This window comes from Dromaius novaehollandiae, chromosome 23 (assembly GCF_036370855.1).
Source record: "Dromaius novaehollandiae isolate bDroNov1 chromosome 23, bDroNov1.hap1, whole genome shotgun sequence".
Taxonomy (NCBI): Eukaryota; Metazoa; Chordata; class Aves; order Casuariiformes; family Dromaiidae; genus Dromaius; species Dromaius novaehollandiae.
Genome location: NC_088120.1, coordinates 7272470 through 7288389, shown reverse-complemented (window position 1 = coordinate 7288389; position 15920 = coordinate 7272470). Strand labels below are relative to the sequence as shown.

Sequence of the window (15920 nt, the reverse complement as noted above, 5' to 3'; positions counted from 1 at the left end):
GGCCAATAAAAATCAAAGTCTTCAGGGAAACAAAGGCACTGAGTCAGGCTCCCAAAAGGAAGCGCGTGCACAAAACGAGCAGGTCACGCTCTCCCAAAGCTGTGCTCAGCTGGGTGAAGGGCTCTCCTATTTGTAAGATCTCTACCTTGGCAACCAAGTCTTTCTGCAGATTACTCAACAGCCCACTCAACACGAAAGCTCAGAGCAAAAACCACCACAGCAACAGCCAAGACAGCTCGACTGACAGCAAGCATGACTTTCAGCAGACAAAAAACCCTGTGGATTCATCCTCCACACAGGTGGGAGCGAGGAAAACCATGGTAGATGCAACAAACTCACCCTTAAAAGCAAAAATAAGAGTTGCTGAATGAAACTGAAAGCAGAGAGAGATGGACTGCGAGCTCAGTTTTAAATGCAAAGTTTTCAAACGTTTCCAGAAATTGCAACCATCTTACAGCAGCATAATTACACATTGAGCTGAGGTAGTTTTAAACAAGCCAGCTAGTGAGAAGACAGCACTTTGGGGCAGGGAACGAGCTCTCGCGCTGCACGTGCGCGGTACCCAGCAGACAGAGCCGCACTGAACAGTGATCGGATCCAAGCCTTTAGAAACGGCCTTCTCCTGAGTATTAAAGGGGCCCAAGGGAAGCAGAAGTGATAACGTATATTATTAAGAGCCACTCTGGACCATTCAAACTGTTTGAATTAGCGGCGAGGGAAGACTAATCTCTTCCAGGAAGAGCACTGCTGAAATTTAGATAGCAACTGGGCAGGCACTGAGCAGAAAATGTGGCTCAGACTTGCAGGAGGAACTAGCAGGGCAGCTTAGGAGCAGGTGGGGACAGCGGAGACAGCTCTGTTTACCAACAGACCGGTCCTAGGGCCCTAGTCGCAGAGCATCTTCTACCCTTTCCTGCTGAGCGCAGGCAGCGTTTGCTTACCTGTTCATGGGTTTCAGTTCCTTCTGGGAAACACGTCTCCTCCGTGACCGCAGCAGAGGCTGCCTGCTGATGGGGGGCAGTCGGTCAGTCCCGACTGCAGCCTTCGTTCAGCGAAACTGCGGCAGAACAGGCAGAGGACCACGTACGGGAAGAGTCAAGCTTCTGCCTGTCTGCAGAGACTAGGCAAGACTCAGGCTCTCTAATGGACCTCGCTTTACAAAGGAAAAAGAGGGGGGTCAGCACCAGCCCTTCACACCGTGCACCCTGTTCTCTTGCAGGGGCACTGGTCACTCCGGCAGCACCCATGCCCTTGCTGGGGAAAATGCCAGTGGAAACTACCTCCCTGCCTTCCTCCATCCAGGGAGGGCAAGGGAAGGTCAGCTGCAGGGACTGGAGCTTTGCAGATTATCTGCTGAGGTTTTTTTTTTTTTTACCTGAATTACAAAGTGCAAAACTGGTCCTTCAAGTCAGAGGGTCAGGCAAGCGCAAGACTAACCCAGCCTCCTTCCTCATCCCTGCCAAGCAGATCCTGCCCCTCAGTTAAGACCAGCAGCTGCTCCAGGGTGATTACAAGGAACACAAGTTTCTTGGGTTGCGTATATGTGTCTTGCTAGAAAATGCCACAGGGAACGAGTTGGAAATTCTTCCTCCCAGCTTGTTTTTCTGGCCCTCAGTTCCAGCATCGCCCTTCAGGGAAGGTCCCTGCTTCCCTGCATGCAAACAGGCACCTCCCCAGAGGCTCCTTGATTTGCAGCCAGCTTTTCTGCGCCCCACGCAGGCAGCTTTGCCAAACGGATAGAAAGATGTTCACCCACGTGCTGCTGTCAGCTACTGGAAGGGCAGAGATCAGTCTCCCCCTGCGCACCCTCCCCTCCTGGCCCCGACTCCCTCGGCAGAGGGATGCTCTCACAGATCTGCTCCAGGCAGGAATGTAAAGACACACAGCACAGGTAAGGAGCACATCTTTTGCTTTATAAAAAAGACTCAATCGGATGTTAAGGAGTGCAAAAGAATCCCGTAAGACACCACAGGTGCACCAGCTTCCAGGACCAGCAGGATGACAGTCTTCCACTCAGTGAATTTTGTGTTTCTTTCTTTTTTTTTTTTCTTTTTTTTTTTTTTTTTGCAAGCTTAATCCACATACATTCACTCTTAGTACACAGACTATACAAAAAAAATGTGCTATTCCATCTGTAATGCCTATTGGCAGCTCTCTGCAAAGTCCCTCCTCTCCCCTTGTCTCCAAAGCTCCACTGCACAGACTGCATAGCTGTGTGTCAGTGTGACCTACGCTGATGCCTCAGCGCGCAGGTAAGTAAACCTGTGTCCAAATAAGGATTTACAAATACATTCAGAAGCAGGAAGTCAAACGGGACCATCAGTAAATGTAATATTCAGAAAGAGGTCACCAAATACAGCCAATCTGGGAATCCCAAGCTGCCCTCGCCATAGGTCTCTTTCTTGCATAAACAGCTTTTCCACAAATCAACAGCTTTAAGCACAAAGCAGGGAGAGGAGGAACCCAAATCAAAGCCACACTGTTCCCTTCATTTTCAGTCTCTCAGTCACTGTCTCAAGGTGTGGTCTTGGTGATGTCCATGATTTATAAAAGCATGCTCCGAGACGTGAGCAGTTTGCAAAACCAGAGACTAACAGAAACTGTAGGGTTCAAAGTGCTTTGTCCAGTTAAATAAGCTTGACTGCTTATGGGAGGAATTAAATCCTTTCCCCCTACCCCACCTTTTGAAGAGTAAACACAGGCTATGAACTAAAGGCACATTTCAGTTCAATTAAGGCACAAAAATAAGGTCTACACCAAAGCACGGGACCTATTTTGGCTTCCCTCTCCCCCAAAACACAGGGTGCGTTTATTCCATTGCAGGTAAATTCAGCTACCCATTTTCTCTGCTCATGTACAAGGGCACCTGAATGTATAAACAAGTTCCATGACTTCACATGTTTACTTTCTGATAAACAAGCAAATGGCAACACCAGTAAGGTACGGCTTCCTCCTGCTGCAGTGCTGCAGCCCTCAAGGTCGTCTGGCTTTGTGCCTTCGGGGTAGCAATATCACATCTTGTGCTTGTTGCTGGCTGTTAAAGGAGAGCAAAGGGAAGCAGAAGGCACCAAGTTCCCAAAGGGGAAAGGCAGGAGCAAGCAGTTCCTTGCAGACGCTTTGGAGATGCTTTCACAGGGAGGCTTTCCTTTCCGAGCAAACGCCTTTTCAGGGAGTTGCTAGCACAGTGGCCCTACAGCTCAGTTCATAATTACAAAAAACTAAAAATGAACCGATTATCCCACTCACCTGCCACAACCCAAGTTCAAGGCTCTCCCCAGCAGTCAGTATGAAATAAGCACAAGGGGTAAATGCGGAGGGCTTGGCAGATGAGTGAGCAAGAGCTGACTGGTATGCAAGTCTCAGATCAGCACTTGCAATTTTCTAATACCTCATGCTGGTAGTTCACATCAGATTGGCAGCGACCACAAAGCTGATCTCCGTGGTCCATTTGGTAACTGGGAGACAAGAGCTGGGTAGCAGTCCAGGCACTTCGTCTCCCCTGGAACTGGCACTGACTGACCATCATGGGAGACATGCCAAGAGGCCAAAGATTAAATGAACTGCATTAACTGAACCTTCTCCTTCCAAGGTGGCAGGAGATGACACCACTGAAGGTCGGCAGGAAGAGAGCATATCCAGCTACTGTAAATACCATGGATAGAGGACTTACATTTCCAGGACCACAAAGCCAGCAATTTTAAGTAGAGATCTGGGTGTGTAGAGAGCAGGGTGCTGCTAACGCCTTGGCTTTCACCTCAGAGTTGTGACAAACAGAGACACCATATGATTATTCACTCCCCAAGTTAATTATGCAATGCCAAAAAGCAAGAACTGTACAGCAGATTCTCAAAGCAGGGAAAGAGCTGGGCCACTGAGGTCGTTGAAGCTAAACGCCAAGAATGGAAATAAAATCCAGTACTTCCTTGTTTGTCTTCTCCTCCCAGGGCACACAGTCCACCTTCCGAGCTCATTAGATCCACAGTTCATTTCCATGATGTTCGATATTGTCCAAACAATGCAATTCAGACAAGTGGAGAAGAATGGCTTCAACAAAGGATAAGAGCAGAATGGAAAAAAAAAATAGCGGCATGGCATGCTCTGTACTGAAAGGGTAGAAATGGCCTTGTAGCACCTGCCTGCTACTTCGGTCCTTTTCCTTAACAATACACCTGAAGCAGGGGTGCCCCAGATGAGTCAGTCTCTGTGTCCTGGAAAGAGGAATCTCTGCTCGTTGGAGATCCTTGGAGAGGAAAGAGAGAAGAGAAGGTGACATCAGACAACATGAACTATAGCAGCCAAGTGCCTGGATGTTAGGCAAGTAGCTGCCACAAAGGCCTTTGTGTATCATGAGGGAGGAGAAAGCCACACAAAGCCCACAGGCAGGGAACAACCCTGACTTATTGTAGCCATCTTCCTGGAGAGATCTGCTATTATGCAGGAGAAAACTTGTCTTTTAGCCCTGGGCAGCTCTTTGGAGTGGAGCATGACACGCAGTGAGGATCAGAGCTCCGGGGATGGCCATTCAGTCTCTCCTCCTGCTTCCCTTTTATACGTTTCCCTTCATTCTCAGAACAACCCAGCTGTGACCGAAGCTGGTCGCACCCCAAATATAACCTCCCTTCCCTCAAACTTTGCCAGGGTATCTGGAGACTGAAAGCTCTCAGGCCAAGCACTGTGCTCCATACCTCAGTTTCAAACCCATGTGGGCAGACCCCAACCTTCTGGGCCCCCTTCGTTCCCGAAGCTCAGTAGAGCTATGCACCTTACAGTAACCCAAGAGCCAGATGTCAGCTCTGCCTCTGCAGATGATAACTGAGCTTTCCATACGGGAAGCTTGGGCATTCCCCTCATTACTGCTAGATGCCCTCCTCAGCGAGGCCTCTGCTGCCAAGACCCACAGACAGGTACGTTACCTGCACTGCTATGCCGCCTCATATTCCTGGCTATCACATCTGCTGGCGTTTCCTCCGATATTTGCACAGCCAGGTCTGGAAAGAAAAGCAAGAAGGCCTGATACAGGAAAGGATGGGCAGCTATGACTCAAGAGTAAAGGTACCTGTCAGGAGGTGTATAGGGCTCTCCCTCAGAAGGCACCACCCTTGGGTAATAGGAGAGGTACTGTGGTATTCTTCAGATTGCTTCCACCATTGTCTTGGTAATCTGAGCTTTATAGCCCTTAAATACAAGGAAGAAACAGCAACGTACTGCTGAACTGGGAAGGACAAGAGCCAGCCAGCTTCCTTTGTTACTCCTGGACATCTCCTTGCCCCCACAGTGAGCTTTCCAAGATCCTTCTACCACAGACTCTCTTGCAAGCTATTCTGGAGGTTAGTAGATTCAGGCTACTCCAGGCATCAAGCACTCAGGCTGCGGAAACAGCCCTTGGCTCCTCTCTGCACACATACACACTGGCTTCTCCTCGCCCCAGCGAGCAGGAGAATCTCAGCTCCGAAAGGGCTCTGTCGCGATAGTCTAAGGGCAGCATTAGCAAAGAACATTGGTAAAGCATGGGGAAGAGAGCCAGCTTAGTAACTGGACATCCTCTGGCACTAGCCAGCTTGTCTGGTCATACCGGTTAAGCTTGACTCATGGTCTCTCTACCTCGCTTAGAGGCGAGGAGGAAAGCCAGAATTATCACAGAAGCAGCAGAATAAGCCCTTGTATTATTCAGTGCAAGCTTCACTGACAGTAAAAGACAGTATCAAGAAAGCCACAGTGCAATGACTGGTGACAAGCAGAGGTCTCCAGTAATAAGCAGGCCATCTCCATTCACACACTGCAGAAAAATAAGCTCAGCCTGAAGACGGAGATCAGTTTTCAACCCCACTCCATTGCCAACTACAAGCACCCACATCTCTGTGGCTTTGATACCTATCATACTGAAGTTGTAACACCAAGGAACCTGCACATACCATCTTGGCTGATGACCATGGACTCCAGCATGGTTTCATTACCGCTGTCCGGCGGGTTGCCTCTGCTGGACTTCTCCTCATGGCTCTGGCTGGCCGGGATAGAAATATGGGGCCGCACCCTGCTTTTCCGGGTGCTGATGCGTATGATGCCTCGGACCAGCCTGCATTCAGCATCCTGCTCATCCAGGTTGTAGTCCTGAGTAATGCTATTGATGAGGTCCGAGATCTTGTTAGTCTTCTCCAGGAAGACAGTGTCTGACGTGCATTTGGCCAGCTCATCGATCTGGTGGACACTGAAGAGCTCCGTGAGTTTCTTGAAGATCAGGACGTCAATCTCCCTGCTGGACATGGAGCCATTCAGCTCGCTGATGTCCAGGTCGGACTCGTGGAATGAGTAATACTCCTCCGAACTCCGGTGGCTGCTGGGGAGCGGTGCCTTTTCTATGCTGTTCCTTAAGGGCTTATCTGGCAGCAGCTCTTTGCAGCATGAATCTGAATCCAGATGGTGACTGGGGCTCCTGTTCTGGTAGACAGGAATGCCCTTTAGTTTCACATCTGGGTAACTGAAACTACTGCCCATGTTGGTCTTTTTGATCTGGTTCCCGTTCTTCTCAGTGGGAGAGACGTTGGCGGGGCTGTTTGGCAGTCGCCCATTATAATCTCCGTTCTTGCCGTCATCAGTGGAGGTCTCAGCAGGCCCCGGATAGGTGATACAGACACTGCAGTCCTGAAAGCAGCCCCCACAGGTCACTATACAACAGAAAACAGCCTTGTATGTGTTCCAGGCCTGAGACAGAGAGGAACAGCATAAGCTCTGGGCTTGGGGAGCCTCTGCTGTACCAGAGATAAAGGTAATTGTTTCTGCCTCTCTCCCATAAGAGTCTTTGAGGTCAGCTTTGCGACCTCTCCTATCGCGCATTTGCTGGGCTCTGTTGCGGCTCTGTTTGATTTCAGGCGTAGAGCCACTGAACACCTCCAGACTGACATCACTTTCCTTGGATGGTCTGCTCCGCAGGGGCACAGCCTCCTGGTAGGACTGCTTCATCCGGTGATGGCTGTTCAGGTTTTGGGGGAGTCCTGTTTTCCGGCCCAGCATGGCTCACCGCTCAGGTACCTGAGGAACAAGGTCTCAAGTCAAACAAAGCACTTGTCACCAGTCAAACCCTAGCAAGCTGTTGATCATCAGAGGGGCAGAAGGTCCTAACATTCAAATTCAGTGATTCTCAAGCTCAAATTCAACATTTCAATTATTGACAGTAATATTTTGCATTAGGGCTCATGCTGGTCTCCTTTGTCACACAGACAGGGACATTTGCCTGCATTTAAGAGTTCTCTGACTACTATAGCTTTGCTGCTTCCTTTAGGAAGATGCCTGAATCAAAAGAAATGTTTCAAAAGGGCCACTTTTAAGACATCAAAATCTCTGTAACCTTCAGAAGAGTTTTTCTGAACACAGCTGGAAGAACAGTCAGGCTCCGGAGCCGTTGTTCCAAAGGCAATAAATGAGCAACACAGCTGTAGGTGGAGCCGGCTTGCTCACAGGCTCTAAAGGGAAAGTATCTTCTTTTAAACAACTTCCCCCGTGTCGGGGATTCTTCGGGATTAAACTGGGCTCTAACAACACTTACCCATTTCAAAACACATCATGCCCAAGAGGAGATGACAAGCAAGCAATCGTCATGCAAGTTGCCAATTCAGACTCCAGATTATATGATGTTACTCAAATTTAGAGGATTTAGCAATGACGGCGCTACTAACACTGAAGATTTTGCCAGTCATGCTAAGGCTGTGTTATGTTAAAGAATGATGTCTTCATTTGCATTAAAAGAAAGATCTAGTTGACAAATCAATCTCAAATCACGCCTCACGGGAGCACAACTTTTACGAGGCCCTAACACAGAAATCATCTACCAGACTACCTACTCAACTGTTTTTTTCATTGCTGCTATACTAACACAATTACCCCAGGCCTGGACACAGGAGTAAGCTATTTTTACAGGGTGCTGTTATCACCATGCAGCTGCACAGATCTAACAGAGTTTGGCACGCTAAATCTCTCTATTATGAAGACAGCTCAGCACTGGGCAATAGCTAGGGAAGTCAGGTCAAGGCTATCAGACTCCACTTTTACTGCTGCTACTTTCATCTCGGTCAACAACGGGCTCCTAAATTGTCCATAGTTTCTAAGCTTCTTGGCTAGCACTGCTTTCACCCAAGAGATCTTTCTGATCCTAATTAGGAAAAATAATAAGCAGCAAGAGCCCAGCCATAGTATAGTATTTTTGGACTGTCCCTGCTGCTCTAGTATATACTTTCTATAGGGCACCTCAAGCGTGAATATATAAATCGGTCCTACTGCGCTAGAGCACTGCCATTTTTCTTAAAGTCTTGCCCCCACAAAGCAGCAGACACAGACTGAAAAGGCTCCACAGGCGGTTATATCACACCACTGCTCTCCAGGAACATTTCAGCTCCATTAGCTTATAAAATTCATAAGTAGCACATGTCCCAAGAGTTTCCTTTGCACATTCCTGGACGAGATGTTAAATATAAAACCCCCAGACGCTCCAATTCCTCTAAGCACTGAGCGGGCAAAGCTCTCTGAAAACAGCATCAGTGGAGAGTTTTGATTGCTTTCATGTTAGAACAGCAGGTTTTTTCCTCAGCTTTGTCATTTTTTAATGCAGTCAAAAATAAAAATTAAAAACAACCACATTTGAGCCAATCTATGCACAGAACTCCTTCCTGGCTTGCTTGTTGAAATACTGAGGTCTCACACACGCATTGCCCATGAACAGTAACAGTCGTTTATATAGCAATTACTATCCTGAAATTTCAAAGCATCTTTGATATAGGGGAGAATATTATCTCTGTTCTACAGAAACAGCCTTGCAGGCACAGAGATTAAACAACTCGCCCAACACTGCAGAAAACTCCAGCTGCACCAGGCATAACACACACCCCCGGCTTCAAACGCTTCGCTCGCCCCCTTCGAATCGCAGCGCACGTTTCTCAGGCTACCAGATCACGAGTCTGAAAGTTCTCAGCAAGCGCATACAAAACACAGCTCAGGGATTCAGCAGGTTCGTCTTGGTGCAAGCAAAAGACTAGACCAAAACACGCAGCCAGCTGCTTAACGCAGTCATACACAGAAACTTGGGCTAAAATTCACAGGCCAAGCTAATACTTACAATATAGTTGGGAGCCTTCTCTGTTCTCACGCAGGCACTTTGTCTGAATCAGGACGATCCTTCTAAAGAACTTGAGCATCTGTTTCAGAAGAGCGATGTGGAGATTCACGTAGAGTTTGCGCATCTAAGAGTTACCCGGGGTCTAAGATCTTCATTGTTCAGAGGACAGGATTTCCTTTGAAAGATATTAAAAGCTAAATTAAGTTGCAAACCTTAATAAAGCCACATTGGTTTGCCAGTAACCATATCAGCACTGTTTTTAGAAGCTAGGGAAATCAAAGCATTAAGTTAAAAAGGGGCCAAAGTACCTAGATTCCTGACATAAGCTTTATGCTTTTCTCACTGTTTATAGATACAAAGTCTCTGAAATATATAGAAAGATCAATGGCTTTTACCCTTTCCTAGGCAGCAGCAAGGCTGCCAGGAGCCCAAACCTGCTCGGCAGTCGCTGGCTCGCAGGTTCCTAACTGCTCTGCTGACCCCGGGCAGTGGCAGGGCCCCGGCCCCGGACGACGCAGACCAAGCCGCCCGCCGCGCACCCGCTTCCTCTCCCGTCTGTTTGGGATACAAACAACCCGGCCGAGGAACGGCCTCGCACCAGGTGCTTCCACAGCCCCGGCACCAAACGCCCCCCTGTTTCGGCTGAAAACCAGGGCTCCGGCGTAGCACGCAGAAACGAAATTCGGCGGTTCCTCCTGACAAACAGAGCACTGCAGTCAGCCGAGCTGCTGGTGCGTGCGGCGGGGGCACCACTGCCTGCGCAGGGCCCCCGGGCGCCCCCGAGACCCCGGTCGATGGGTCGGTTTTCAGAGAGAGCGAAGCCGGTACAAGCGGGAGGGAGGGGAGAGCCCGTCCCCTGGCACGGGGCTCGCCACCAGCGCTCCCCCCGCGGCTTTTTGGGTCTGGAAAGCCAAACGGCAGCGGCCGGGCCCAGCCAGCTCCCCCGGGACGGCTCCCCCCGGCCCACCGGGGAGGGGGCAGCGGGAGGGGACAGAACCGGGGAGGGGGGGCGGAACGGGGACAGCTGGGGCCTGGACGGGTCCCAGTCCTCCAGCCCCCGGGGGGGGAACCGGGCTCACGGGGGAGCCCCGGGGCACCCAAGGCGGGGGGCACGGTCTCACGGGGAGGCCCGAGGGCAAAGCGGGCGGGAGCCCGGTTTCGGGGCGGGGGGGAGCAGGTCTCAAGGGGGGCGGCCGGTCCCACCGGGGGGGCCCGGCCTGACGGGCGGGGGGAGGCGGCCTCACAGGGGCGCCGCGGCCCCCCCGGGCTGTGGGAAGGGGAAGCGCCCCCCGCCCCGGCCGCGGCCTGGCGCTGCCCCGGGGACCGGCGGAGGCCGGCCCCGCCGGGGAAAGCCGCGAGCGGCGGCGGGCGCTGCCGGGGGCTCGCGGACACGGAGGCGGCGGCGGGCCGGGCCCGTCTCCCCCACCCCGGCGGCAGCAGCGGCGGCGGCGCAGCCCCCCCCCCGCCCCGGCGTTACCTGCCGAGCCAGGTGAACGGCGTCCGGCCCCGCCCTCACCTGAGCCAGGTGCGCCCACGTGACCCGGCGCCTACGGGCCGCCGCGAGGGACAGCAGGCCTCCGGAGGCGAAGCTCCTCCCCTCGCCCCCCCCCGCACACTGCCCCGCCCGCTGCCGCGGTCCCTGTCGCCAGCGGGTCTGCCCCGAGGGACCCGGGGTCCCTGTCCCAAAAGGCCACTGACCCAAAGGATCCCTGTCCCTGAGGATCCCCGTCCCAAAGGATCCCCATCCCAAAGGATCCCTGTCCCGAAGGGTCCTTGTCTCAAACGGTCTCTGTCCCCAAAGGTCACTGACCCTAAGGATCCCTGTCCCAAAGGGTCCCTGTCCCTGAGGATCCACATCCCAAAGGATCCTCATCCCTAAGGATCCGTGTCCCCAAGGGTCTCTGTCCCTGAGGATCCCTGTCCGAAAGGATCCCATTCCCTGAGGATCCCTGTCCCAGAGGGTCCCCATCCCTAAGGATCTGTGTCCCCAAGGGTCTCTGTCCCTGAGAACCCCTGTCCCAAAGGGTCCCCATCCCTAAGGATCTGTGTCCCCAAGGGTCTCTGTCCCTGAGGATCCCTGTTCCTGAGGTTTGCAATCCCCAAGGATCCTCATCCCTGAGGATTTCTATCCCCAAAGATCCCTTCCCCCAGAATCCCTGTCCCCAAAGATCCTCAGCCCAAGGATCTCTGCCTCTAAGGATCCCCATCCCTAAGGATCCCCATCCCCAAGGATCCCGGCCTCCAAAGATCCCTGCCCCCAAGGATCCCCCCATCTGCATTGCAGCAGCCCTTGTTGCTTTAATTCCCTCCTCCCTTGCAGGCAAAACCATCCCAAATCCCGCGGGGAGCTGCGCAGCGCCCATTCCCGCAGGGCTTGGAGGTCCCTGCTAGGAGCAGGGCCACTGGGACGTTCGCTCTCCAGTACAGCTATACGCAGAAATTACTCAGAAGATGCAGTTTCTCCTTTGCCCGGTTTCGGCTGCGGACTTGCAGCACCTTCTCGGCAGCTCGTTGCTGCTGCCTGCCCCGGCAGCCTGCTGGGATGGCACCCAAGGCCCGTGCGCGCCCCATTCCCGGCTCCCAGCCCTCCCGCTCCGCTGGAGCCGGGCAACCACCAAACCACCGGGGAACGGATTTAAGTCAGTGCACATGTGATGGCAGCAGCGCCCGTCCACCACGGTCCCGCGGGGAGCACGAGAAACGCACCCTTCCCCGCACAGGGAGTCGGCAGCCCTGCTCTCATCCTGATCCCATCGTCCACCCCGGCCCTGCCTCCGCTTTCTGTTCGGAGAGGCGTTGCGGTGCCCAGCCTGGGAGCCGGCACAGGCTGCCGCCCCTGAGCCGGAGGGCACCGCGTGGCACCCCGGGCAGGCTGCCGTCTCCCGCGCAGGGCTGGCCCTTCCCAGAAAGACACTGCACCAAGGGAAAAAAAAGAAATAAAACAATAAAAAGGAGGCGCGTCCGAATTGGAGGCTCCCACACTGAGTGCCCAGCGCCCTCTCCCGCTGCCGCAGGCCCCGGCACCGGTGGGCAGCTCCGCTCCTCTGGTCGGGTTTTCCGCCGCTCGGAGAAGCTGGCGAGTTGCTCTGCCGGGATCACATCCTTCCTGGGCGAAGGAAGGGAGTCGGGGGGCAAAGTGGGCTGCGGTGGAGGCTGGGAGCAGGCGGGAAGCCACCGCACACTGCACCAGCACCGGCTGGCGAGAGACAGCGGGCGAGCGAGAAATCGATGCAAAGGATGGTGCCAGCGCCAAGACGCTCATCCCGTCTCCAAAGGGTGCAAAGACCATGTTTATTTATTTAAGCCTCTGGCACAGGAATATCGCACTTAAGTCGAGCCGGTGTCGTTTCCCCGGCTGGGGCTCTGCTTATGCGGGACCTGAGGCGCTGCTTGGAAATGCCTCGTCTCCCTCCTCGCAGGTGCCTCGGAGACGATCCCGGCTGCGAAACGTCTCCCACACGGCTCCCCCAGGCCAGCGCCTCGCTCCGGGCTCTGCTCCCTGCAGCACCGTGGCCCCGGCCCCCCCATCGCTCACACCAGCCCTGCACCACGCGACGTCCCAGCCGTGAACCACGACAATCCTCAGGTTTTTCCCAAATTCCTGGCTGATTTACTTTTCCCCCCTCTCCAGCTCCGGACACCTCCGTGGCTCCTGCCGCCCACGCCGGCTCCCTGCGGAAGTGCCGGGCTGGAAGGATGGTCCCGGACCTGGAGCGAACAACGTCGCTTGGTGCAAAGGGCCCCTTGCAGGGGACAGGAGAATCGGCTGCCCGCCCCGTCGGTCGCTCCCTGGGCAGATGCCCTGGCTGGAGCATCAGGCTGCGACAGCGGGGATGTGGGAGCAGGGAATGGGCCAGGTTATCGCCGCAGCGCAGGCAGCTGGAGCGGATTAAAGGCGTTCCCACGCAACGTCTAATCTCTAAAGGCCGATTGACTCGAAACAAAGCGGCTGAACGTCTCCCCTGCCGGGAAAAGGGCCCGTGGGCGGTGCGGGAGCCGGTAACGCGGCAGGGCTGGTGGCGGTGCCCCGGCTCGGGGTCTTTGCCAGCCATGAGCCGCCGTCGTGCGCGGGGCACCTGGGCGAGGAGCGCAGCTCTCCGGCCGGCGTTTGCATCAACGAGGTTTATTCCGAGCCCTGCTAAATTCGCACTGCTACGTTATTAATAGCGCATCGGCCCCGGGAGGGAGCCTGCAGCAGCGCGGGAGGGTTTCCAGCCTGGGGGAGGAACTTTTCCCGCTGGCAGGAGGAGGGGCAGGGGCTGTTTCTTGCATTTCCCTATTATTTGCCTGTACAGGACAAGGCGTCGAGTCCTTGCTGCCTCTTCCAGCCTCACCGGCCGTGCTCTCGCGGGCCGCATCAGGGAGGGCCTGGGCCCGGGAAGCCTCCCCCCTCCAGCTCCACTGCAAGGTGCGAGGCATCTTCCAGGAAAAAAAAGGTGCCAAGCGGGAAAAGCACTGAATGGCAGCAAAAGCGGTGGGTGTTTTGCTCTTAGAGCATTGCAGTCCTGGGCGACGGGAGCCACGAGTGCTGCAGCTGCTCCCGGGGGAAGCCCAGGACATCGGCTAACGCCACCGGCGTCTGTGCTGAGCACGGCGCGGAGCCGCTTGCTAAACTCATCCAGGCCCAGCTGCTCCCTCTTTCCCTTCCCTTTCTCTCGCCCCGAAGCAGCGATTTGAGCTGGGAAGCGGGACATGAGCGACATCCCAGACACCCGCAGCGCCGTGCGCCGGCCCTGCCAGCCCGCCCACGCCGAGCGGTCCCTGAAGCCCGAATCCTTGCAAAAAGCAGGTCGGGAGCAGCGCGGGCGCCCACCCGAGCACCACCAGCCGCGGAGGGGTTTCGCGCTATCCACCTTAAGCGAAGCGAGCAAAACAAGCGATCGTTTCATCATCAGGCGACGACGAACCGATCTCCCGCGGTCCCCTCGGCCACGGCCGTCCGGTGACCTTGGCGCAGCCAGACTTTACCCCGGCTCGCGCGGGGCAGGAGACGCCACCTCCGCGGAGCTGGGACGGTCCTGGCTGGGTTTTTGGCTCCTCGCTGGGGTAGGATGGGACCGTGGCGTCCTTCCTCTGTCGTCCCTGCGGTGTTGATATGAGACGAGCAGGCTCTGCCCACCTGCATGGCAGATGCGTGGGGGAGCGCACCCGGCTCGCCCCGCTCCCGGCCCCGTTAACGGCGCTTTACGTAACGAGGCCGCTGGCAGCGCGGCAGCAGCGTCTGCCACCAAGGACGCGCCGTCCTAGCGCCGCGGCCCCTCTCCCACGCGGCCCGGAGCGCCAGAAGCTTCGTCAGCTGCTTCTCCGAGGGGCTCCCAGACTCCAGCCCGGCCTCTCCCAGTGACCCTGCCCAGCCCAGTCTTTCCCAGTGACCCTGCCCAGTTACCCTCCCGACTGTCCCTTTCCCCAGTGCAGCCTCCCCCAGTAACCCCCAGCCCAGCCCAGTCTTTCCCAGTAGCCTTCTCCAGCGACCCTCCCCAGCGCAGCCACCCCGGGGACCCTCCCCAGCCCGGCGGGGACCCCCCCCTCCCCGCGACTCCCCAGCAGGGCAGCAGCTTTCCAGAGCCCCGGGGCCGCTGACGGCTGTGCCCGGGGCCAGCACCCTCCCCCACCGGGGCCGCGCCGGGGCTGTGCCCGGTCCCGGGGCTGGTCGGTGCCGGAGCTGAGCCCGGGGCCGGGTCGCGCCGTGCCCGGAGCCGGTCGGTGCAGTGCGGTGCGCGGAAAGGTCGCGATGGGGCGGGGCGGGGCCGCGCCGTGCCCGGTGCCGGTGCCACCCCCGCGGGGCCGGGCCGAGCCGCGCCGCCCGGTGCCGCCCCCGGGCTATATAGCAGCAGCGCGGCACGGCGCGGCCGCGTTACCATGGCGGCGGCGGGCGGCGAGCGGCATCCGGAGCGCGGCGGCAGCGGCAGCGGCGGCGGCAGCGGCGGCGGCAGCAGCCCGGGCGGCGGCGGGGGCTCGGTGGAGCTGGCGGCGGCGCGGCGGCGGCTCCTGGCGGCCGAGGGGCGGCGGCGGGCGGCGGCGGAGCTGGAGGGCCGCGTGCGGCAGGTGCACTGCGCGCTGCGCCACGCCGAGCTGCGCCTGGCCGCCCGCGCCGAGAGCCTCGGCCGCCTGGGAGCCGGCGTGGCGCAGGCGCAGCTGGCGCTGGCGGCGCAGGGGCAGCGGCTGCAGAAGGGGCTGCGCCGTCGTCCGCGGGCCCGGCCCGCCGCGCTGCTCGCCGCCGCCCGCGCCCTGCGCAGCTGCGTGCCCTGGGGCGGGGGGGGGGCCGCCGCCGCCGCCGGTCTCCGCCGCCGCTCTCGCCCGCAGCCGCCGCCGCCCTCGCCCGCCGCCCGCCGCCTGCCCGAGCCGCGCAGCCCGGCCTGAGCGGGACCCGGGGCTGGGGGGGGGGCCGGGGACCTGGCGGGTCGGGGGTCCTGCGGGGGCTGGGGGGCCCTAGGAGGCTGCTCTGAGGGACCCTGCAGGGTCGGGGGTCTGGGGGACCCTGCAGAGTTGGGGGGGCCCCGGGGACCCTGCAGGGTCGGGGGGGACCCTTTGGGGTTGGGGGCCCCCAGGGACCCAGCAGGGTCTGGGGTCGGGGGGGGTAATGCCCTAGGGATCCTGCAGGGTTGGGGGGCCCCCGGGGACCCTGCAGGGTCGGGGGGACCCTTTGGGGTTGGATGCCCGGGAGCCCCAGCAGGGTCTTGGGGTGCCCTAGGAGGTTGCCCTGAGGGACCCTGCAGGGTTGGGGGGTCCCTGGGGACCCTGCAGGGTCTGGGGTCCTGGGTGGGGGTGCCCTGAGGGACCCTGCAGGGTCTAGAGGAGCCTTTGGGGTTGGGGGGCC

The 15920-nt window shown here is 57.0% G+C and overlaps 2 protein-coding genes across 8 annotated transcripts; one reads left to right on the top strand and one right to left on the bottom strand.

The window, feature by feature from the left end:
• Nucleotides 1-1892: 1892 nt before the first annotated feature.
• KDF1 (keratinocyte differentiation factor 1) lies at nucleotides 1893-11873 on the bottom strand. 7 transcript variants are annotated; one of them, XM_064525016.1, is made up of 5 exons: nucleotides 11810-11873; nucleotides 9104-9278; nucleotides 5913-7026; nucleotides 4914-4988; nucleotides 1893-4240 (listed from the first exon to the last, which is right to left on the bottom strand). In XM_064525016.1, exons 3-5 carry the CDS (start codon nucleotides 7006-7008, stop codon nucleotides 4158-4160), a joined length of 1254 nt encoding a protein of 417 aa, XP_064381086.1. In that variant the 5' UTR covers nucleotides 7009-7026; nucleotides 9104-9278; nucleotides 11810-11873; the 3' UTR covers nucleotides 1893-4157. The 7 variants fall into 7 exon arrangements, with proteins under 7 accessions (XP_064381086.1, XP_025954028.1, XP_025954025.1 ...); XM_026098243.2 differs by lacking the exon at nucleotides 11810-11873 and adding an exon at nucleotides 10620-10643; XM_026098240.2 differs by lacking the exon at nucleotides 11810-11873 and adding an exon at nucleotides 10581-10639.
• A 3079-nt stretch (nucleotides 11874-14952) lies between these two features.
• Nucleotides 14953-15486, top strand: TRNP1 (TMF1 regulated nuclear protein 1). Its single transcript, XM_064525018.1, has one exon. It carries the CDS (start codon nucleotides 14963-14965, stop codon nucleotides 15461-15463), a length of 501 nt encoding a protein of 166 aa, XP_064381088.1. The 5' UTR covers nucleotides 14953-14962; the 3' UTR covers nucleotides 15464-15486.
• The last annotated feature ends 434 nt before the right edge of the window (nucleotides 15487-15920 follow it).